Source organism: Trachurus japonicus, chromosome 17 (assembly GCF_045865225.1).
Source record: "Trachurus japonicus isolate A0001 chromosome 17, Traja_1.0".
In the NCBI taxonomy this organism is placed as follows: domain Eukaryota; kingdom Metazoa; phylum Chordata; class Actinopteri; order Carangiformes; family Carangidae; genus Trachurus; species Trachurus japonicus.
In genome coordinates, this window is record NC_140923.1 from 3,925,909 (window position 1) to 3,949,289 (window position 23,381).

A 23,381-nucleotide genomic window follows, 5' to 3' on the forward strand; every position below is an offset into this window, starting at 1 on the left:
ACCACATGTGCTTCCTCCACAGATGTGATGACAGAGGTGCAGCTTCTCAACTGAGTGGGTTCTACTGTTCACTGACTGACACATCCCTAACTCTGTTCCCACATGTTGCACATAAACCACAATTTATGTACAGAACTTCCCTTGGAGAGGGTTAAAATATATGTTCATCAATGTTGTCAATCTCATATCAAAGACTGTGACTTCTCGTTCATTGGTTGTTCTTCAAAAAAACCAAAGTAGATTAGAGTAAATACAAAGTCTAATAAACATCAAGATGGGAGTAACAATAAAATCCAGGAAAGTGTCAATATTGGATCCATAACTCTATATGTGCTGATGATGAACCTCTTTGATTGTGGCTGATGACAGCAAAGCTTCTCACCTTCACCTGGATTCTAATAAACCTGCTCAAGACATACAGTATTATTTTCCTTACAGGTGGTTTACAGATTCTCACCTGTGTGTGTGTGTGTGTTTTCATATGAGCTGAGGACTGGTAAGAATATCTGAATCTTTCCCCACATATTTCACAAGAATAAGGCTTCCCACCTGTGTGACTTCTTCTATGAAGTGTTAGGTTTGTATTGGTTGTGAACCTTTTCCCACATGTTTCACAAGAGGCTTCTCACCTGTGTGAGTTCTCATATGGACCACCAAGTGTGCTTTACGAGTAAAATCTTTGTCACACATTTCACAAGAAAAAGGCCTCTCACCTGTGTGGATGTACGTATGCCTAATCAAAACTATCTTTTGGGTAATTTTTTTTCCCACATGTGTTGCAAGTGTACGGCCTCTCCCCTGTGTGTGTTCTCATATGGATGTCTAAGTGTATAAATGCATAAAACCTTTCCCACATTTTTCACACAAATAAGGTTTCTCACCTGTGTGACTTTTTATATGTCTTCTCAGATTTGACGTGTCATTGAATTCTTTCCCACATGCGCTACAACAAAATGTCCTTTACCCTGTATGGCCACTCTGGTGTTTTAACCCTCTATAGGCACTCTAGTTCCGACCATAAACATGAGTTTCCTACCCATTTCTGGGAGCATACCGCCACCTACTGAGCAGGATAGTGCCGAGAGAGTGGGCAGAAAAGTCTATAGTCTTTTAAAGAGCAAATGAACACAGCTTTGTGTGTTCTTTGTATGGAGAACAACATAACATAAAATATAATGATGTGAAGAGTGTGATGATGATCTCCAGAACAAATGAGGATAAACATTTACTTTAAGCTGTCAGGTCAAGTTTTAAAAACCTGTAGTCAGGTGAAATATCTTGGTCATGTGATCACAGACACACTGACTGATGACGAGGACATTCTGCGTCAGTCTCGCATGTTATATGTGCAAGCAAATGTGCTAAGACGGAAATTTGGCTGTTGCTCTGATGATGTGAAGCTGACTCTGTTTAAAGCTTATTGCACACCGCTGTACACTGCACATCTGTGGTCAAATTACAAAAAAACGAGCTTTCGGAGATTACAAGTGGCATATAATGACTCTTTAAGAATCTTGTTAAAACGGCCCAGATGGACCAGCGCCACTGAAATGTTTTTGACTGCTCGAGTCAACACTCTCCAGTCTGTCTTAAAGGTGTACAGAAAAGAAAATTGAATTTGAGCCCACTCTGGATCATAAAATTAATGTAATAACTCATCTTTCAGACAATGTAGGCCAAACTTTGTGCAAAATTCTATTTTTGAGTAAATCCGGGATGAAAGTGTGTATTTCTTTTTTCGCATTGGATAATGCAGGCGCACGGATTACACGTCAGCCTGTACACGATTCATCAGCCACTGATATTGGATCCGTAATCCGTCATTCAAACGTCTGAGACACGCACACACACACAGAGCTCGGTCTCGCCCCAAGCTTTGAATATCCCGCCCGCTCAATAACGACCAATCAAATTCGTTTTCCTTACTCGGGTAAACTCGTGTTGCAGCTCGTGACAACTCGGCGCGACAAACAGGACAAACGGCCATTTCTGTACACCTTTAAAGCAGAAGTAAGCGATCCGGTCGTTTTGGCTAACTTCTTGTCAGCTGATGGAGTTAGCAGTCCCCGCCCTCGTCCCTACGTCACCACATTCACGCGCATCCCTTGGCTGCACACACAGAGAGGACCGCCCCTTTATGCCGTTCTCTCTCCTCATTGGATAAAGGTTGTAGGATACGAGTGACTGACAGACCCGTGTTTCGGACCAAACACTCTATGCAAGTGATTGCCATCGGAAGATATAACTATTTAAGACTTATATTAACACAAACATTCCGCTTACTTCTGCTTTAAGAAATATCATGTATCAGTTCATTTATCGTCTAAACAACTCAGAAAATCAGATTGTGATGGAACTGACAAACGTTGCATTTAGCGCCACACATTACACGTCACTGCTTTGGAAACACTGGTATAAGTGTCTTTTAATAAGGGGCTGCTAGACTATCCCGTATGTCGTTGTTGTTGTTGTCATTGTGGTTGTTGTTGTTGTCTTGTTGTTACTGCTGATGTTGTTGTCATTGTTGATGGTATTGTCGCTGTTTGTATTGTTCTTTTCCTGTCCTGTCTTGTGTTTTTAACTGGACCCAGAGTCTGTACTAATAAATTATCTATAGAAATAAATTAATTAGTTTTAAAAAAAGAAGAAAAAAAACAACAACAACTTAAATCAACCCTATTAAGCTGGTGTTAACGTAGAAACTCGAACAGCTATTTCATGACTCTCTTCTCTGTTAGGCTACTTCCTCACAAGAAGTGTACACTCTTCTTATTGTTTTAACAACTGGGTTGATTAGGGACACTATATCTTCTGCCAACAACCTTACTAACCTGCCAACAAGAAACTTTCTCAAATCAGGCCCAGTCACGATCATCAAAGGTTCAACCAGGATGAAAATTGTAAAAATGACTATGTTGCAACATATATTAAAAAGGAGATGGTCCATGATGTACTGTATATGGTCAATGCTACTACCTGAGAGACAAGAACAAAACAGGAGAGATTCACTGTTGTCTAATGATTGGAGATCCCCATCGTACCCCCACAAAGCTGACAACGACACCAAGGGTTCAGTCAACTGTGCTTTAATCAGTGACATATTCAGAGATGAGTTTCAGTATGCAGATGTGAAAGAATCCCTCTGGACAGACTCACATGTAGTCGTAGGCTACATAACAAGACTTCTCTACTTGTCACCAACTATATCCAGAAGATCTGCCACAGTACAAGTCCCAACAACAACCCAACCAGTGTGAAAACTCTCTCACTACCATTTGTATTCTGTAATATGAAAAATTACTTCAATAACATTTATTTGCTATCAGTATTTCAATATTTGTTGATTATTGACATTATCTCATTTCTCAAAAGAACACAACAGGGCGATCAAATGTGACTAAAAAGATTTATGAAAAGGCAACACTAAAATTCAAGCGTAATACAGGGTTTAATGATTAACCAACAAAATTAAAACATTTCATAAAATTATTTGTCACTAAGCAGCATGGATGACCAAGTGGTTCTCTGATCAGATCCAGTCCCATCAGACGGGTAAAACCTTTTCCACATTTTACACATAAATAAGACTTCTCACCTGTGTGGGTTCTCATATGGGGGCCATTCCTATGTTCCCACAGCCCTTCCCACAGCCCTATGTTCCCACAGCCTTATGTTCCCACATTTCTAACTGTTGTCACTGAAAATTAGGCCCTATGTTCCCACAGCCCTTTGGTCCCACCATTGGGTTTAGGCAATGAAGAAAAGAGTTGGTTAAGTTTAGTAAAAAGACCCGGTAGAGGCTAGACAGGCCAGATAGATAGAGTCCAGATAGGTAGAGAGAGTCCAGTGGGAACATAGGGCCTAATTTTGAGAAAAATCTTAGAACTGTGGGAACATAGGGATGTGGGAACATAGGCATGGACCCCTCATATGCTTAGTCAAGCTTGATGAGCAGCCCAAGTTTTTCCCACAAATGCTGCAGGTGTACGGCCTCTCACCTGTGGGTTGTTCTGTGTTTGATCAGGTTTCTATTGCATCCAAAACTTTTCCCACATGTTTCACAAGAATAAGGCTTCTCACCTGTGTGAGTTCTCATATGGACCACCAAGTGTGTTTTTTGGATAAAACGTTTGTCACACATTTCACAAGAAAAAGGTCTCTCACCTGTGTGGATGTACGTATGCCTAACCAAATCTGCCTTGATGGTAAATTTTTTCACACATGAGTTGCAGTTGTACGGCTTCTCACCTGTGTGAGTTCTCATATGAACCTCCAAGTGTATTTGACGGTTAAAGCATTTTTCACACATTTCACAAGGAAAAGGCCTCTCACTTGTGTGGGTGTACTTATGACTAATCAAATGCATCTTTTCAGTAAATTTTTTTCCACATGAGTTGCAGGTGTATGACTTCTCACCTGTGTGACTTCTTGAATGTCTTCTCAGATTTGACATGCCAATGAATTCCTTCCCACAGGTGCTACAACAAAATGTCCTTAACCCTGTGTGGCCACTCTGGTGTTTTTTCAGTTTAGACTTACACTTAAAGTCTTTTCCAGAAGTGTCACGTTTTAAAGTCTTTTTACCTTTCTTAGTGTTACAGTGACTCTTTGATGTAGGAGAGTTGTGTACATTGTCACTTGTGTTTTTGCGACATCTCCTTTTTGGTCGTGCCTTCACATTTCCAGGTGGTTCTGGGTCTACATGTCCACTTCCTTCCTGATGTTGGCTCTCAGCTACAGCAGAGCTGTGAGAGAGGAGCTGCTGGTCACTGGTTGGTTCTGGTTCTCTATGGTCACTTCCCTCATGAGTAGGAGTCAACATAAAGGTGTCAGTCTCCTGCTTCAGTAGCAGCTGCTCTCCCTCCTGACTGCTGCAGACCTCCTCCTCCTCTTTAATCTGTGGAGGCTCTGGCTCCTCCTGCTCCAAACTGGAGAGAACAAACTCCTCCTTACAGACATGTTGCTGTGGGAGCTCTGGAACAACAAGAAGACAGAAGAATTAGACCATCATAGAAAACCTCTGATCTACGTTTGGTCTTTTGTCCTAAAGCAACTCATTCATAAACTTGTCCAAATTATATGTTGGAGCTAATCATATATTGTTAGTATTCAATGTGTTGTTTAGTTTGGTATTTAGTTTGGATTATTCTTAATCTATTTATTTGACCTCATTATGATTAGATTTCTGTCAGTATTCTCTTAGTTTGTTTTGTTTAGGTGTTATCTTGTTTATTATTTGTGTTTTGTTTTTAATTTGGCCACGTTAAGGGCACCTGAGATTAGGCACGGACATTTTTTTCTTTGTCCTTTCTGTGCTCGTTTTCTAGTCAAATCACGTTTTTCGTTGAAATATGTTAAAATCGGTTTCAACATTATGTTTTTCCCACCCACTTATACCACAACCAATGGTGCATTTGATTTTTAAAGCTTTTCTTTGGACAACATTAGACATTTTTAAAGTTAGTGAACAAACAACACTGACTGTATGTGAACAGAGTCCTGATCAGGATCCTTGAGTCAGTTTTTACACCATATTCTGTAGGTTTATTACACCGAGTCCCTCCTGGTTTTACAGACCTGTCCTGTGGAGCTGTATCTCTGGTTTTAGGACGATATCCAGCAGTCTGCGCTGACGATCGATCTCCTCCTCGTACTCGACGACAGTTTGTTTAAAGACTCTGAATATTTCTTCAGCAGCAGCAGTTAGTCGCTCGGTGACAAACTCTCTCAGAGACTCAACTGAAGACATCGTTGCTTCATCCACACTGAAATATTTCTCTGAGATACGACCACACCGACCGTCTTCAAGCTGACTCCACACAGACACAATGAGCTGTCGTTGTTTACTTCCGCTGGGTGTCACAAACTGTGACGTTCCGACCATAGACATGAGTTTCCTACCCATTTCAAGGAGCATACCGCCACCTACTGAGCAGGAGAGTGCCGAGAGAGTGGGCAGAAAAGTCTATAGTCTTTTAAAGAGCAAATGAACACGTATAAATACATTAATTAGTTTTAAAAAAATAACAATGGAAAAACACCCAACTTAAATCAACCCTATTAAGCTGGTGGTAACGTAGAAACTCGAACAGCTATTTCATGACTCTCTTCTGTTAAAAGTCTGTTAGGCTACTTCCTCACAAGAAGTGTACACCCTTCTTATTGTTTTAACAACTGGGTTGATTAGGAACACTATATCTTCTGCCAACAACCTTACTAACCTGCCAACAAGAAACTTTCTCAAATCAGGCCCAGTCACGATCATCAACAAAGGTTCAACCAGGATGAAAATTGTAAAAATGACTATGTTGCAACATATATTAAAAAGGAGATGGTCCATGATGTACTGTATATGGTCAATGCTACTACCTGAGAGACAAGAACAAAACAGGAGAGATTAACTGTTGTCTAATGATTGGAGATCCCCATCGTACCCCCACAAAGCTGACAACGACACCAAGGGTTCAGGCAACTGTGCTTTAATCAGTGACATATTCAGAGATGAGTTTCAGTATGCAGATGTGAAAGAATCCCTCTGGACAGACTCACAAGTCATAGGCTACATAACAAGACTTCTCTACTTGTCACCAACTATATCCAGAAGATCTGCCACAGTACAAGTCCCAACAACAACCCAACCAGTGTGAAAACTCTCTCACTACCATTTGTATTCTGTAATATGAAAAATTACTTCAATAACATTTATTTGCTATCAGTATTTCAATATTTGTTGATTATTGACATTATCTCATTTCTGAAAAGAACACAACAGGGTGATCAAATGTGACTAAAAAGATTTATGAAATGGCAACACTCAAGTGTAATACAAGTGGTTTAATGATTAACCAACAAAATTAAAACATTTCATAAAATTATTTGTCACTAAGCAGCATGGATGACCAAGTGGTTCTCTGATCAGATCCAGTCCTATCAGACGGGTAAAACCTTTTCCACATTTTCCACATAAATAAGACTTGGTTCTCATATGGGGGTCATTCCTATGTTCCCACAGCCTTATGTTCCCACATTTCTAACTTTTGTTGTCACTGAAAATTAGGCCCTATGTTCCCACAGCCCTTTGGTCCCACCATTGGTTGGGTTTAGGCAATGAAGAAAAGAGTTGGTTAAGTTTAGTAAAAAGACCCGGTAGGGGCTAGACAGGCCAGATAGAGAGAGTCCAGATAGGTAGAGAGAGTCCAGTGGGAACATAGGGCCTAATTTTGAGAAAAATCTTAGAACTGTGGGAACATAGGCATGGACCTATCATATGCTTAGTCAAGCTTGATAAGCAGCTCAAGTTTTTCCCACAAATGCTGCAGGTGTACGGCCTCTCACCTGTGGGTTGTTCTGTGAAAGATCAGGCTTCTATTGCATGAAAAACTTCTCCCACATGTTTCACAAGAATAAGGCTTCTCACCTGTGTGAGTTCTCATATGGACCACCAAGTGTGTTTTTTGGATAAAACCTTTGTCACACATTTCACAAGAAAAAGGTCTCTCACCTGTGTGGATGTACGTATGCCTAACCAAATTTTCCTTGCTGGTAAATTTTTTCCCACAAGAGTTGCAAGTGTACGGTGTCTCACCTGTGTGTGTTCTTCTGTGTTTGATCAGGTTTGTATTGGTTGTGAACCTTTTCCCACATGTTTCACAAGAATAAGGCTTCTCACTTGTGTGAGTTCTCATATGGGCCATCAAGTTTGATTTACGCTTAAAGCATTTGTCACACGTTTCACAACAAAAAGGCCTCTCACCTGTGTGGATGTATGTATGCTGAATCAAATCTGCCTCCCAGGTAAATTTTTCCCCACAAGTGTTCCCACAGGTGTACGGCTCCTCCCCTGTGTGTGTTCTCAGATGGACGTCCAAGTTTATTTGATGCATAAAACCTTTCCCACATTTTACACACAAATACGTTTTCTCACTTGTGTGACTTCTTGAATGTCTTCTCAGATTTGACATGCCAATGAATTCCTTCCCACAGGTGCTACAACAAAATGTCCTTAACCCTGTGTGGCCACTCTGGTGTTTTTTCAGTTTAGACTCACACTTAAAGTCTTTTCCAGAAGTGTCACGTTTTAGAGTCTTTTTACCTTTCTTAGTGTCACAGTGACTCTTTGTTGTAGGAGAGTTGTGTACATTGTCACTGTCACTTGTGTTTGTGTGACTTCCCTTCTGTGGTTGTGTCTCTACATTTCCAAATGGCTCTGGGTCTACATGTTCACTTCCTTCCTGATGTTGGCTCTCAGCTACAGCAGAGCTGTAAGAGAGGAGCTGCTGGTCACCGGTTGATTCGGGTTCTCTGTGGTCACTTCCCTCATGAGTAGGAGTCAACATAAAGGTGTCAGTCTCCTGCTTCAGTAGCAGCTGCTCTCCCTCCTGACTGCTGCAGACCTCCTCCTCTTCCTCTTTAATCTGTGAAGGCTCTGGCTCCTCCTGCTCCAGACTGGAGAGAACAAACTCCTCCTGACAGACAAGTGGCTGTGGGAGCTCTGGAAGGACAAAGAGTATGAGAAATACCAGAAATATAGAGATTAGAAAGTGTCTGATCAAGTGACAGTATAACAGTGATAGGATATTACAACATAACCAGAAGAAGAAACAGGAAGTACAGAGAAGACATGGAGGAACATGTAGGACACACAATCAGACATTTAAATCCCAGTACGTAATGTGATGGCACAAAATCTGACCTGAATGAACTGGCTACTGTGTTACTTTTCAATCAAACTATTCTGGTTTTACAGACCTGTCCTGTGTAGCAGAGTTTCAGGTTTCCAGATGATATCCTGCAGTCTGTCAGTCTCCTGCTTCAGTAGCAGCTGCTCTCCCTCCTGACTGCTGCAGACCTCCTCCTCCTCTTCCTCTTCAATCTGTGGAGGCTCTGGCTCCTCCTGGTCCAGACTGGAGAGAACAAACTCCTCCTCCTCCTGCTCTTTACAGACATGTTGCTGTGGGAGCTCTGGATGGACAAAGAGACATTGCTAATCTGATCATAGAAAAACTCAGATCTCGGTTTTCGCTCATAACGCATCTATTAAATCAAGCCTCCTTATATACACTGTACTGTTCCTTTATTCTTCCATACATCACCTACTGTGTGGAAGTGTGGGGGAACACTTATAAAACCAATATAGAACCAATCTTTTTGCTCCAAAAAAGAGCAATAAGAATTGTTAATAAAACCCCCTTTAGGGAATCTACAAATCCACTTTTCATCAAACTTAAAACCTTAAAATTCCACGATCTGGTTGATCTTAAAACTATCCAAATCATGTATAAAGTAATAAAACAACAACTACCTAGCAGTATCCAAGGGTTGTTCCAGTTGAGGGAAAGTATGCATAACCTGAGAGGAAAATGTATATTTAAAAAACCACCAGTAAGGACCAACATGAAACGCCACTGTGTCACAACAAAAGGAGTTAATTTGTGGAATAACTGCAGCAACGACCTGAAAATGTGTAACAACTTAAATGAACTAAAGAGATTATTTAGAAACAAAACCCTGAGTTCCTATGCGGTGGACTAACGTTTTGTCTTATTTTATTGTGTTTCTATTTTAGGGACGGGACTAATTATCCTGAATACATATATTACTATGATTGTTTTATGCATGTATATGTGTTTATGTATGTGTGCGTATGTATATGTATGTGTATGTGTATACATATGTGTGTGTGTGTATGTGTGCATGTGAGTGTGTATATGTATGTATATGTATATGTATAACTTATTATTGTCATTATTATTTTGATTAACAGTATATAAATAGAGGGGGTAGGACCAGAAAAGTTTTTAACTTCTTCTTACCCCTTTTGAACATGGCAGGCAATTTTCTCTTAGAGATGATGATTGCCAATATGCACTTATCTGATTTTTTTTTTTTTTTTTGTTATTTGGTTTGTTTTTGTTTTTATTAGCCTATGACATGTTCAATAAAGAATCGAAAAATCGAAAAAATAACAAACTTGTCCAAATATTCAATAAAAGAAAGTGAGTAAAGTATAAAAATGTTCAAGTAGAACATACTGATTTGTGGGGTGGGAGTTTAACCCAGTGGTTCTCAAACCCTTTTTTCCCCTAAAGTATATTTTGTGGGGCTTTTTTTGCCTTTAATGGACAAGATAGTTGAGAGAGAGACAAGAAATGGGAGGCAGAGGGGGGGGGGTGACACGCAGGATAGGGCCGCTCGGCACGGGATTCGAAACAGGGTCGTCTGTAGTGAGGACAATAGCCTCAACACATGGGGCGGCTGCTCTACTAACTGAGCTAAACACCGCCCCGATTCTCAAACTTTTTATACATCAAGTACCCCTAAATTGACACAACTTAGACTACTACAAAATTTTGAAGCAAACACCAAAAATAAATTTACTTAGTCAATGTACGTTCAACTTAGGCGTGAATTCTGGAAAAAGTGGTACAATTTCTCCCAGAATTCAAAATGTTCTCAAAAATTCAGTTTTTGAGATAAAATTCTGATTTACCAAACTTCATCAACCACAACTCCAAAATATTGTCTTTTTTTGAGGAAGATTGAAAACGTATTCAGCAAGAATTGGATAGGATGTTTACAGTACTGTTTACAGTCAAATGTTTTCATGCACTGTAGACTCAATTTTCAAATAAATGTTTGGATCATTTGTGTAGGACAGTCTGAAGATGCTCTCTAGCAAGTTTTGTTATCAATTGAGCAAAAATTGTGGGAGAAGATAAGTTTAACAGGTTTTACAGTTTTGAAAAAAACAAAGTTATGGACTTAATAATTTGTGATGAGTTTAAATGTACAAAACTTTCTGCAATATTGGGGCTTCATTTTGGTGAACATTGCAAAAAATTGTAGCATGTACTGGCGGTTTGGTAGGAATTTTCAAAGTTTTAAAATTTAAACGCATCACTTACTGTCACCAACTCTGGGTAGTGCCCAAAAGAATGACATCACAGGTGCAAGTTCTTAAATGGGCTTCCAGTGTAGGGTGGCAGCCTTACATACAGGGTGAGGAGCTCAGACACCTGGAAGGAGCTCAGAGTAGAGTTGCTGCTACTTCATATCAAAAGCAGACAGTCCAGGTGGTCAGGGTGTCTGATAAGGACGACTTTTGGACATCTCCCTTCGGAGATCTTCTGGGTCTGTCCTACTGGGAGGAGAATCCAGGACAGACCCTGAACTCACTGTAAGGATTATACATCCCATCTGGAAAGGGAACGCTTAGGGACCCCCCAGGAGGAGATGGAGAGTGTTACCAGGGAGAGCGACGTCTAGGACCTTCTACTTAGTCTGCTGCCACCATGACCCCACCCCAGGTAAGTGATAGATGATGGATGGAGGGAACAAGTAGAAGAGAGACAGAGCAAAACAAACCAAAACAGCACACCAAGCAAACAAAGAGACTGCGGTCACGCCAGCCGTCTTTCGTTTTCAGGTAGTCAAGCCAGCCGCTCCAACATTTTAGGTGCGCCCTTATTACAGACTTTATGGCAAACGCACAGAAGCAAGTGGGAAAGCCAGCGCTAACTTACAAGAGCGTGTGGGAACTTCCGGTTTTCAAAATAAAACGTCAGTGTTAAATGTATTCAGATTTTATTTTGTAAAATATGAGAACTACATTAAACATTCATAAATTATGTGACCTGTTGGCTCGGAATCAACACAGGATGGTAGATCTAAGCTTGCTCTACGACACACACCTCTTTTTATTGCATTCAAACACATCTAATATTTTTTATGAATTTTTAGTACCTGTCACAATGTAAATATGAGCATTATAGCTCAATAACTCCCAGGTCATGTGACCTATTGCCTCAGAATCAGTGTAGGACAGTAGATCTAAGCTTGCTCTATGATACGCACCTCTTTTTATTGCATTCAAACACATCTAATATTTTTTATGAATTTTTAATACTTGTCATAATAAATATGAGCATTATAGCTCAATAACTCCCAGGTCATGTGATCTGTTGGCTCAGAATCAGTGTAGGACAGTAGATCTAAGCTTGCTCTATGATACACACCTCTTTTTATTGCGTTTGAACACATTTAATATTTTTTATGTGTTTTATACTGTAATTATGAGCATTATAGCTCAATAACTCCCAGGTCATGTGACCTGTTGGCTCGGAATCAACACAGGATGGTAGATCTAAGCCACATTCAAACACATTTAATATTTTTTAATACCTGTCATAATGTAAATATGAGCATTATAGCTCAATAACTCCCAGTCACCTGTTGCCTCAGAATCAGTGTAGGACAGTAGGTCTAAGCTTGCTCTATGACACACACCTCTTTTTATTGCATTCGAACATATTTAATATTTTTATGAATTTTTATTCTTACAAAATAAAATCCCATTTAACACTGACGTTTTATTTTGAAAACCGGAAGTTCCCACACGCTCTTGTAAGTTAGCGCTGGCTTTCCCACTTGCATCTGTGCGTTTGCCATAAAGTCTGTAATAAGGGCGCACTCAATGTTGGAGCGGCTGGCTTGACTACCTGAAAACGAAAGACGGCTGGCGTGACCGCAGTACAAAGGGCTTTGTGTAAACAAGATAAAACACAGAAGGTTGAAGAAGTTGCTCCAATCATGACAACAACAAAGAGTGTCTCTACTCCTGGTTTTACAGACCTGTCCTGTGGAGCTTTATCTCTGGTTTTAGGACGATATCCAGCAGTCTGCGCTGACGATCGATCTCCTCCTCGTACTCGACGACAGTTTGTTTAAAGACTCTGAATATTTCTTCAGCAGCAGCAGTTAGTCGCTCGGTGACAAACTCTCTCAGAGATTCAACTGAAGACATCGTTGCTTCATCCACACTGAAATATTTCTCTGAGATATGACCACACCGACCGTATTCAAGCTGACTCCACACGCTGCTAGCGCGCTGTCGTTGTTTACTTCCGCTGGGTGTCACACTGTGAGGTTCCGGTGGGAACGTGAAACATTTTTCTTTCCGTCTTAAAGTTTCGGTCGATACAAATGTTCTAATAATCTTTGCATCTCTTTGCGTCACTGGGCCGTGATGACCAAAGTGAAATTATAATATTTCATGATACATTATTTCATTACAATTTCGTAACCGTAAATACTCAACAAAGTTATCGACAACACATCCTGTTAAAGCAGAATCCGGTCGTTTTGGCTAATGCTGCGTTCCAGGCAGGCTTTTGAAACCGTAAATTACAGCTTCAAGTCACAACTTACGACTTTATAGCGTTCCAGGCAACCCACTCGTGTTTTTCCGACCTGTTTTACCTGTGAAAGTGCACTATAACGGCCACTCGTAACTTCCGACCCGTGAACTCGTACCAGATTGAACTGGTACGACTTCACAGGTCGGAAAAACACGAGTTACGGGCTGCCTTGAACGCACCATAACAGTCCTCGTCACCACATTCACGCGCATCCCTTGGCTGCACACACAGCGCTTCATGCCGTTCTCTCTCCTCATTGGATAAAAATTGTAGGATACGAGAAAAGTTCTATTGGTCCTCGTCCCTACGTCACCACATTCACGCGCATCCCTTGGCTGCACACACAGAGAGGACCGCCCCTTCATGCCGTTCTCTCTCCTCATTGGATAAAGGTTGTAGGATACAATAAAATACATACAAGGAAAGTTTTCTCCTCAGCTTACAGCAGAGCAGAGTTACTGACAGACCCGTGTTTCGGTCCAAACACTCTATGTAAGTGATTGCTGTCGGAAGATATAACTATTTAAGACTTATATTAACACAAAAATATCACTTACTTCTGCTTTAACATAGTGGATTAAAAGAATACTTGATTATTCCCAACCTCTTCAAGTTGTATGCAAACTCCCCATTGAGTGTGAAATCTGTCCCACACGTTCAGTCAGTCTGAAATCTGTATGGATGTCTTAGTTATCACATGGTCTGACTGAAGCTTCCTCCACAGATGTGACAGAGGTGCAGCTTCTCACCTGAGTGGGTTCTACTGTTCACTGACTGACACATCACTAACTCTGTTCCCACGTGTTGCACATACACCACAATTTATGGACAGAACTTCCTTTAGAGAGGGTTAAAATATATTATTGTTAATCAATGTTGTCAATCTCATATCAAATACTGGGACTTCTCTATTCAATAATTGTTTTTCAAAAAACAAACAAAAAAGCGGTACGACTGAGTGTGAATAAAGAGCTTTATTAACAAGAATACCAGATACAGGGTAATTACAAAGTCTAAAAAAACATAAAGATGAGGGTATGTGTTGATGAGAAGAACAGGAAAGTGTCATATTTGGATCCTTAACTCTGTATGTGCTGATGATGAACCTCTTTGTGGCTGATGACAGACCTGCTTTTCATCTGTGGATTCTAATAAACCAGCTCAAGACTGATTGGTCACTACTTTTTTCCCTACAGGTGTTGCAGGTTTAAGGATTCTCACCTGCGTGTGTTTTCATATGAGCTGAGGACTGGTGAGGATATCTGAATCTTTGTCCACATATTTCACAAGGATAAGGCCTCTCACCTGTGTGGATTGTTCTGTGAAACTTCAGGCTTTTATTGGATGCTAACTTTTTACCACATGTTTCACAAGAATAAAGCTTCTCACCTGTGTGGATTCTCATATGCCTATCCAAAAAAAATTGTCTGGTAAATTTTTTCCCACAAGACTTGCAGGTGTACGGCTTCTCACCTGTGTGGGTTCTTGTATGCCTAATCAAATCTGCGTTTTGGGTAAATTTTTTCCCACAAGACTTGCAGGTGTACGGCCTCTCACCTGTATGGATTCTTGTATGCCTAGTCAAATCTGCCTTGCTGGTAAATTTTTTCCCACATGAGTTGCAGTTGTACGGCTTCTCACCTGTGTGAGTTCTCATATGAACCTCCAAGTGTATTTGACGGGTAAAGCATTTTTCACACATTTCACAAGGAAAAGGCCTCTCACTTGTGTGGGTGTACTTATGACTAATCAAATGCATCTTTTCAGTAAATTTTTTTCCACACGAGTTGCAGGTGTATGGCTTCTCACCTGTGTGACTTCTTGAATGTCTTCTCAGTTGAGACATGTAAATGAATTCTTTCCCACACGTGCTACAACAAAATGTCCTTTTCCCTGTGTGGCCACTCTGGTGTTTTTTCAGTTTAGACTCACACTTAAAGTCTTTTCCAGAAGTGTCACGTTTTAAAGTCTTTTTACCTTTCTTAGTGTTACAGTGACTCTTTGTTGTAGGAGAGTTGTGTACGTTGTCACTGTCACTTGTGTTTGTACGACGTCTCTTCTTTGGTTGTGTCTCTACATTTCCAGGTGGTTCTGGGTCAACATGTCCACTTCCTTCCTGATGTTGGCTCTCAGCTACAGCAGAGCTGTGAGAGGGGAGCTGCTGGTCACTGGTTGGTTCTGGTTCTCTGTGGTCACTTCCCTCATGAGTAGGAGTCAACAAGGTGTCAGTCTCCTGCTTCAGTAGCAGCTGCTCTCCCTCCTGACTGCTGCAGACCTCCTCCTCTTCCTCTTTAATCTGTGGAGGCTCTGGCTCCTGCTGGTACAGACTGGAGATAACAAACTCCTCCACCTCTTCCTCTTTAATCTGTGGAGGCTCTGGCTCCTCCTGCTCCAGACTGGAGAGAACAAACTCCTCCTCCTCCTTCTTACAGACATGTTGCTGTGGGAGCTCTGGAACAACAAGGAGACATGAGAATTAGACCATCATTGAAAAACTTTGATCTAGGTTTGATCTTTTGTCCTAAAGCAAGTTACTCATAAACATTCCAAATTGTATTTTGGAGCTTATCATTTATTGTTAGTCTTCAATGCGTTGTTTAGATTAATATTTAGTTTGGATTATTCTAAATCAATTCATTTGATTTCACTGTGACCGGATTTCTGTCAGTATTCTGTTTGTTATTTATTTAATTGAGGTGATTTGTTGTTAGTCATTTGTGTTTTGTTTCATTTGGCCAAATTAAGGGCACCTGAGATATTTAGGCTGTCGGTAGGGGACCAGCAGCACGCACCTGGGTGGGCAAATGTTTTTTGTTTTTTTTTTAACCGGAAGGGAGAGGCACGTAGGGATTTTCTTTGATTGCTCGTTTTCTGTCTAAGAAACAATGTTTGTTTGTTTTTTGTTTTTGAGCAGAACCTTTGGTTTTTATAATTTAAAGTTTGACTTGAAACTTTAGGAAAATCTATTTGGACAAACGGCTACTACATGTAAAACCTAAATGAGTTAGCGAACAATGGCCTTTAAATAACAGAGTCCTACGTCACTGTAGTTTACACCGAGCTCCTGCTGGTTTTATTACAGACCTGTCCTGTGGAGCTTTATCTCTGGTTTTAGGACGATATCCAGCAGTCTGCGCTGACGGTCGATCTCCTCCTCGTACTCGACGACAGTTTGTTTAAAGACTCTGAATATTTCTTCAGCAGCAGCAGTTAGTCGCTCGGTGACAAACTGTCTCAGAGTCTCAACTGAAGACATCGTTGCTTCATCCACACTGAAATATTTCTCTGAGATACGACCACAAGCTTCAAGCTGACTCCACACGGACATAACGCTGCGAGCGCGCTGTCGTGGTTTACTTCCGCTGGGTGTCACACTGTAAAGTTCCGGTGGGAAACGTGAAAGATTTTGTCTTTGTGTTACTCCAGGCTGATATTGATGTATCTTTAAACCCGGACTAGGCTGGAGGTTCAATTTTCTGCCTCTTTATCAATATTTTCAAGACACCAAAAAATGAGATTAAATTAAATAAACACTGAAGAGCGTTAGAGTTTGATACAAGAGTTTTATTCACTTAACATTCAACAAAACCCGAGCCGTGTCCCAAGAAAAGGAAAGGAAAGGAAAAGACACAGCCATGACCCAAGCACACTACAGGACATGACATGGTTTCATTCTCCTAAATCATGCCTTATATACTTTTGACATCAAACAAAATCAATAATGGGATTTTTTGACATGTTCATCGTTGATCACATCATGCTCTCTCTTGCCCCATGGTGCAAAATTCTTTGCTCAGATTAGATAGAGTGTGGTGGTATAATTGACTTCTCTAATGTGCTTAGGCACAGAGTAAGCACTATACAAATGTGAGCCATTATTATCAATATTGTTAGCGTTCAACGAGAGGCAAGTTCCATGGTAGATTCAGATTCATTTTCAATCAGAGAAACAGGAGCTCAAATAAAAGTCAAACATTAATAGATATTAAAACAATATCAAGAATAAAGGTTAAACAAAAATGATTATATACTGAATGAAGCACACTTTGATTATAAAAGTAACATAATAGGGCCTACACAGTTTTATGTTCTTTTCCAACACATTATCCATAACACACACACATTTTACACTACAATATGATAGTGGGCCCTTTAGTTTTCTAACCATAATTCATGGCGCCCCTTTTTCAACCGGCCAGCAAAAACATGGGGCTGAGCGGCTTCTCTCTCTGTAGCTCTCCGCTCTGTTCCTGGGCCCAACTACACTCACGGGGGGTTTCTAGTACAGGCCTGAAGTTCACAGAGGGGCCATGCACTCACATCTAAATCTGGGTTATATGGTAGAAGATGTTTATTAAGAGTAACAGGAGTTCAAATAAAGGGCAGTAAGAGTTAAACATAGATTATATCATAAATGAAATACACACTTTTGACTATAATGGTAACGGGCCTATTTTTATGTTCTAATTCACTATATAAGCCATCATACACATGTTTTACACTACAAACTCTGTATGTGCTGATGATGAACCTCTTTGTTTGTGGCTGATGACAGACCTGCTTCTCACCTTTGGATTGTAATAATCATTTCCTATTCAAGACTGATTGGTCACTTCATTTTTTCCCTACAGGTGTTTACATCTTCTCATCTGTGTGTGTTTTCACATGTGCTAAGGACTGTTGAGAATATCTGAATCTTTCCCCACATATTTCACAAGAATACGGCTTCTCATCTGTGTGGGTTCTTGTATGATTAGTCAAATGTGTCTTGGTCTTCCATTTTTTCCCACAAGTGTTGCAGGTGTACGGCTTCTCACCCGTATGACTTCTCATATGGATCACCAAGCTTGTCTTTTGGGTAAAGCCTTTATCACATATTTCACAAGTATAAGGCTTCTCACCCGTGTGGATTTTTGTATGCTTGATCATGTTTGAAATGCAACTAAAATGTTTTCCACAAGTGGTGCAGGTGATCTTCTCACCTGTGTGATTTCTCATATGGTCCAACCAGTATACTTTTTGGGTAAAATCTTTTTCACATATTTCACAAGAATAAGGCCTCTCACCAGTGTGGATTCTTGTATGCTTAGTCAATTCTGACTTGGAACCAAACTTTTTCCCACAAGAGTTGCAGATGAACTGTGTCTCACCTGTGTGGATTACTAAGTGTCTTGTCAATTGTGAAGTGGTTTTGAACCTTTTCCCACATCTCCCACAAGAATAAGGCCTCTCACCTGTGTGAGTTCTCATATGGACCACCAAGTGTGTTGCACGGGTAAAACCTTTGTCACAAATTTCACAAGAAAAAGGCCTCTCACCTGTGTGGATGTACGTATGCCTGATTAAATCTGTCTTTCTGGTACATTTTTTCCCACAAGTGTTACAGGTGTATAGCTTCTCACCTGTGTGTATTCTCATATGGATGTCTAAGTTTATTTGATGCATAAAACCTTTCCCACATTCTACACACAAATAGGGTCTCTCACCTGTGTGACTATGTACATTATCACTGTCACTTTTGACGTTTGAGCGAGATCTCCTTTTTGGTTGTGCCTGCACATTTCCAGGTGGTTCTGGGTCTACATGTCCACTTCCTTCCTGATGTTGGCTCTCAGCTACAGCAGAGCTGTGAGAGAGGAGCTGCTGGTCACTGGTTGGTTCTGGTTCTCTGTGGTCACTTCCCTCATGAGTAGGAGTCAACATAACGGTGTCAGTCTCCTGCTTCAGTAGCAGCTGCTCTCCCTCCTGACTGCTGCAGACCTCCTCCTCTTCCTCTTTAATCTGTGGAGGCTCTGGCTCCTCCTGCTCCAGACTGGAGAGAACAAACTCCTCCTCTTCCTCTTTAATCTGTGGAGGCTCTGGCTCCTCTTGCTCCAGACTGGAGAGAACCTCCTCCTCCTTACAGACATGTTGCTGTGGGAGCTCTGGAACAACAAGAAGACATGAGAATTAGACATCATGGACAAACTTTGACCATTTTATCCAAAAGTGGATGTAGGACGATGGTGGATGTAGGACGATGGCTATACAGCTATACAGCTATACAGCTATACAGCTATACACTGGCCAAAAAACTTGTTTAAACCCGCTAACAGTCGGCTCTTAGTGGCAGTGGGAATGGCGCACCGACCCACGTCGACCGGTGTCAAATCACTCGGCAAACGACACGGGTTAAAATCGCCTTCAGTCGGCTCGGCTCCGATTGGCTTGCAGTGGGAACGCCAGACCTGGGTCAACCCGCTAATTTACGTGATGACGTTGAGCGTTACGTGACGCCACGTCATCGTGCCAGTCGCGTCTCATATCACGTACCAAAACAAACCTCTTCTCTCATTCGAGACTGGGATCAAAAGATCAAAGAACACTGACCAAAAAAGACTGAAAAAAAGAAGCAACAGTCTGTTTAACTGACGTGTTGTTCTGCGGACGAACCGTCATACGGCCAGGCGCCTCGTCTGCCTCGGACCTCACACTCCCCGGCGGGCGGCTGTGGCATTACGGTGTTTCTCGCACCGCAGATGAAAACGGGGCGACAGGTTTATGCTCTGTCTAATGCCCCAGCGGGGGGGTCAGACTCGTCCGCACTTCATTAATTAGTCGTTCATACTTTGTGCTATTTCAACAATTAACGTTCAGCTTTTTCGGGACATTATTGCTATGACTTTTTTTTTTTTTTTTTTTGTCCCATAGGAAAGGCATTGAAACAGTTTTCAAACTCTTCAAATTTCCTTACTTCTTTGAACTTTCTCCCATAGACTTCATTTGACTTTTAAACTGTAGACAAACTTTTAATTTATTCCTGTATGACTCGTCTTATTGATATCTTCAACAGTTTCAGATTTTTGGTAGTTTTAAAATCATTAAAAATGTTGACAAAATCCAACCCCTTTCTCTGTCTTTTACTTGTTTCTTTCTTTTTCTACCCCACTCTATCTATCTACCTCTTTCTATCTAGGCTATCACCCCCTCTCTCTCTTTTTCTTCTTTCTTTCCAAGTTGTCTTTTAACTTCACTCTTTCTTTATTTCTACCCCTCTCTCTTTTTCTTTCTTTCTATCTCTCTCTGGCTTTTTACCTCTTTCTTTTTAGCCCCCTCTATCTCTATCTATCTACCACTTTCTATCTATTATCCCCCTCTCTGCCTCTTTTTCTTCTTTCTTTCTTCTACTCTCTTTCTGTCTTTTTGCTTCCTTTACACCCATAGAAAGACATTCATCTCTCACCCTTCAAGTTTTAAGTATAGCCTTTTTCAACATTTCCTCAGCAGTTTCTTCAGCTATTAAACTCAGCAATAGCGTTCAGCTGCTGCAGCATTCACACGCATCCTGCTGGAAATGCTTCTTTTCCTAGTTTCCTTTGTTTCACAGTTCAATGATCTTTAATCCATTGATTGTGGCCTTTAAATGTAAACAGATCGTCCTGGATTCTACATGAGTCACATGTTTGTTTACATTGAGTCCCTTTACAGACCTGTCCTGTGGAGCTTTATCTCTGGTTTTAGGACGATATCCAGCAGTCTGCGCTGACGATCGATCTCCTCCTCGTACTCGACGACAGTTTGTTTAAAGACTCTGAATATTTCTTCAGCAGCAGCAGTTAGTCGCTCGGTGACAAACTCTCTCAGAGACTCAACTGAAGACATCGTTGCTTCATCCACACTGAAATATTTCTCTGAGATACGACCACAGCGACCGTCTTCAAGCTGACTCCACACAACGCTGCTGGCGCGTGGTCTGTTTACTTCCGCTGGGTGTCACATTGTGAAGTTCCGTCTGGGGCCGTTGACTCGCTGTTTTGGTAGGAAATAGATCCAGGGCGAGAGAGGCCCCGTCAAAATAAAAGCACCAAGCTAATAAAATGCGTTGAAACTCTTTAATTTAAGGAATATGATTTACAAGAAAGTCCCCGAGCCGTTGCTTTTATTGTATTAATGTCTATTTTATACGTTTTATGTTGGTGAACACTTTTATTTTGGTGAATTTGGTGATTTCGGTATCCGCTACAGAATGCAGACGAAATTCGGAGTAAACAGACACCGTTTTTTTTTTTTTTTACAGAAAAAGAGACAATAAAGCAAACAAAAAAAAAACACACAACAAAAAACAAAAGACAGCTTTCTTATTTCTAATGTCCTTGATTGTGGCAGCATAACGATGCAGTTCATGTTTAAAGGGTACAATGTTCGGTTTGGATTTGGCTCATTTGTTTTTGTGGATGTGAAATTTCCCCAAACTCAAGATTAACTGACAGAAAAAGCACAAGTCTTTGTCTTGGTCATCATAATAAATAAAGATGTGTTTTTCCTGAAAGATTCGCCTTAACATTTCGATGGACCAAACCGGAAAAAGTTACCTTCTATTAATCTAGGTGTGAAAGACAAAAGCCATCGCGTACAACTGCCTCCATCAACAAATTTGAATTATTATACATTATTTCATTCTCATTGCTTATGTAAAATTGTATTCAACAAAGTGATCAAGAAAAGAATAATATTTGTCTGTTAAACATATCATGAAATTAGTTTGTTTGGCAGAAAATGAAGCACTAGGGTCAGAAATAAACAAAGTAAAGAAATTACTGATTTAAGGCAGTTTCCCGCGATACTTCTATCCATTGACGAGATTTGTAACACCGAGACGGACGACTGATCTTGCAAGTGCGGTTTTCAGCCAGTGGGGGGGTGAGCGCATTGGCCTAGACCCCATTCACCTCATAATAGGTCACTCTACCATCACAGTGACTCTGAGCCACAATAATTACAGCCGAAATCCTGCATAGTTCTGCTTTAAAACAAGTTTGTGGAAGATCATTGATAAAGATTGAGAATAGTAAAGGACCTAAGGATGAGCCTTGCGGCACGCCTTTATCAATGATCTTAAAACCAGACTGGCAACCTTGGAAAGAGACACATTGACTTCTATGATGAAGGAAAGAGTTGAAAAATAATAAAGAATCAGGAGAAAGACCAACAGAATACAATTTGTCCAAAAGAAGATAATGATCAACCATATCAAACGCTTTAGTAAGGTCAATAAATATAGCGCCTGTGTGCATGTTGTTATCAAATGCTGATGAAATATCACTGGTAACTTTTAGGAGTGCAGTGGTGGTCAAAAAATGTGGTCGAAAACCAGATTGATGAGGAGATAGTAAGTTATGGTCATTAAGATATGAGGATAATTCATTAAAAATCAATTTTTCAAATATTTTTGTTATGGAATTGATAATTGAGATTGGCCTGTAATTATCTGTGGTGTCACCCCCTTTATGGATAGGGGTTACCCTGGCACATTTCCAGGATGAAGGAACTTTGCAAGTTGCTAAAGATAAATTAAATAGATCAGACAGAGGAAATGACAAAATATGAGAGGCCAATTGAAAAAACTTAATCTCCAGACCATCTGGACCAGCACTACATCCAGAGTTAAGATTATCAATAACACGTTGGACATCAGTTGGTGTGATTGTTCCAAAAGAGAAGGAACTATCACACCTACTCGGAGTTGGGGAAGATTCAGAGTAGGAGTGAGGGCCAGAGCTACCAATGGTAGAAAAATGCTGGCTAAATGCCTCTGCAATTGATAGTGGTTCGCTGACACTTTCATTGTTTATTCTAAAATGCGTGGTAGGATTTCCTGTGGATTTATTAGTTATGCTATTTATTCTCCTCCAAAATTGTCATGGGTTCTTAAAATCAGTGGCTAAACAGTCTTTATAATAATTTGCTTTAGCATTTCTAGTATGTGTTTTACATTTATTCCTCAGCTCCTTATAAGTGCTCCAGTCAACAGGATCCTTTGTTGTACAGTGTTTTTTCCATGCCTTGTCTCTTTGTTTAAACAACTGTATGAGATCTCCTTTTATCCACGGCAGATGTCGACCCTTGACTTTAATTTTTGTCCAGGGTGCATGTTTATTGATAACCTCAACAAATTCTGTATATAGAAAGTTCCAAGCGTCTTCAACAAATGGTATTAATTGAAATCTCTCCCGATTTATACTTGGATAAAGAGTTCAGGGTTAATATTATTAGATTTTCGGACTTTGATAAATTTGGGAGGAAGATGGGGCATTTTGATTTTCCAGACGCAGAAGACAATTGAATGGTCACTGAAGGAGTCAGGTAATACCCCAGAGTGTGAGATTCTGTCAGGATGGGAAACTAAGATCCAGTCAAGCAAGGAGG

At 40.5% G+C, this 23,381-nt stretch overlaps 2 protein-coding genes and 1 pseudogene across 3 annotated transcripts in view; all 3 read right to left on the bottom strand.

Moving 5' to 3' along the window:
• Positions 1-23,381, bottom strand: part of LOC146969790 (uncharacterized) — a 138,375-nt gene that overhangs the window by 15,018 nt on the left and 99,976 nt on the right. The gene's annotated exons all lie outside the window — the stretch shown is intronic.
• On the bottom strand, positions 385-12,802 carry LOC146969792 (uncharacterized; annotated as a pseudogene). Its single transcript, XR_015038036.1, has 8 exons — positions 12,631-12,802; positions 8,915-8,961; positions 8,193-8,489; positions 5,578-5,647; positions 4,045-4,974; positions 630-929; positions 523-549; positions 385-404 (listed from the first exon to the last, which is right to left on the bottom strand). The product of XR_015038036.1 is annotated as an uncharacterized LOC146969792 (transcript).
• LOC146969793 (uncharacterized) lies at positions 14,404-20,837 on the bottom strand. The gene is made up of 5 exons (XM_085804400.1): positions 20,666-20,837; positions 18,665-19,120; positions 18,263-18,358; positions 14,670-15,647; positions 14,404-14,417 (listed from the first exon to the last, which is right to left on the bottom strand). The coding sequence occupies exons 1-5, from the start codon at positions 20,835-20,837 to the stop codon at positions 14,404-14,406; spliced, it is 1,716 nt and encodes a 571-aa protein (XP_085660526.1).

Coding starts and splice junctions, on each gene's coding strand:
- LOC146969793 (XM_085804400.1), bottom strand. CDS start 20,837: ATGTCTTCAGTTGAGTCTCTGAGAGAGTTTGTCACCGAGCGACTAACT. Junction 19,121..20,665: donor GATAAAGCTCCACAGGACAG/GTCTGTAAAGGG, acceptor TTGTTGTTCCAG/AGCTCCCACAGCAACATGTC. Junction 15,648..18,262: donor GCATACAAGAATCCACACTG/GTGAGAGGCCTT, acceptor TTGTTGTTCCAG/AGCTCCCACAGCAACATGTC.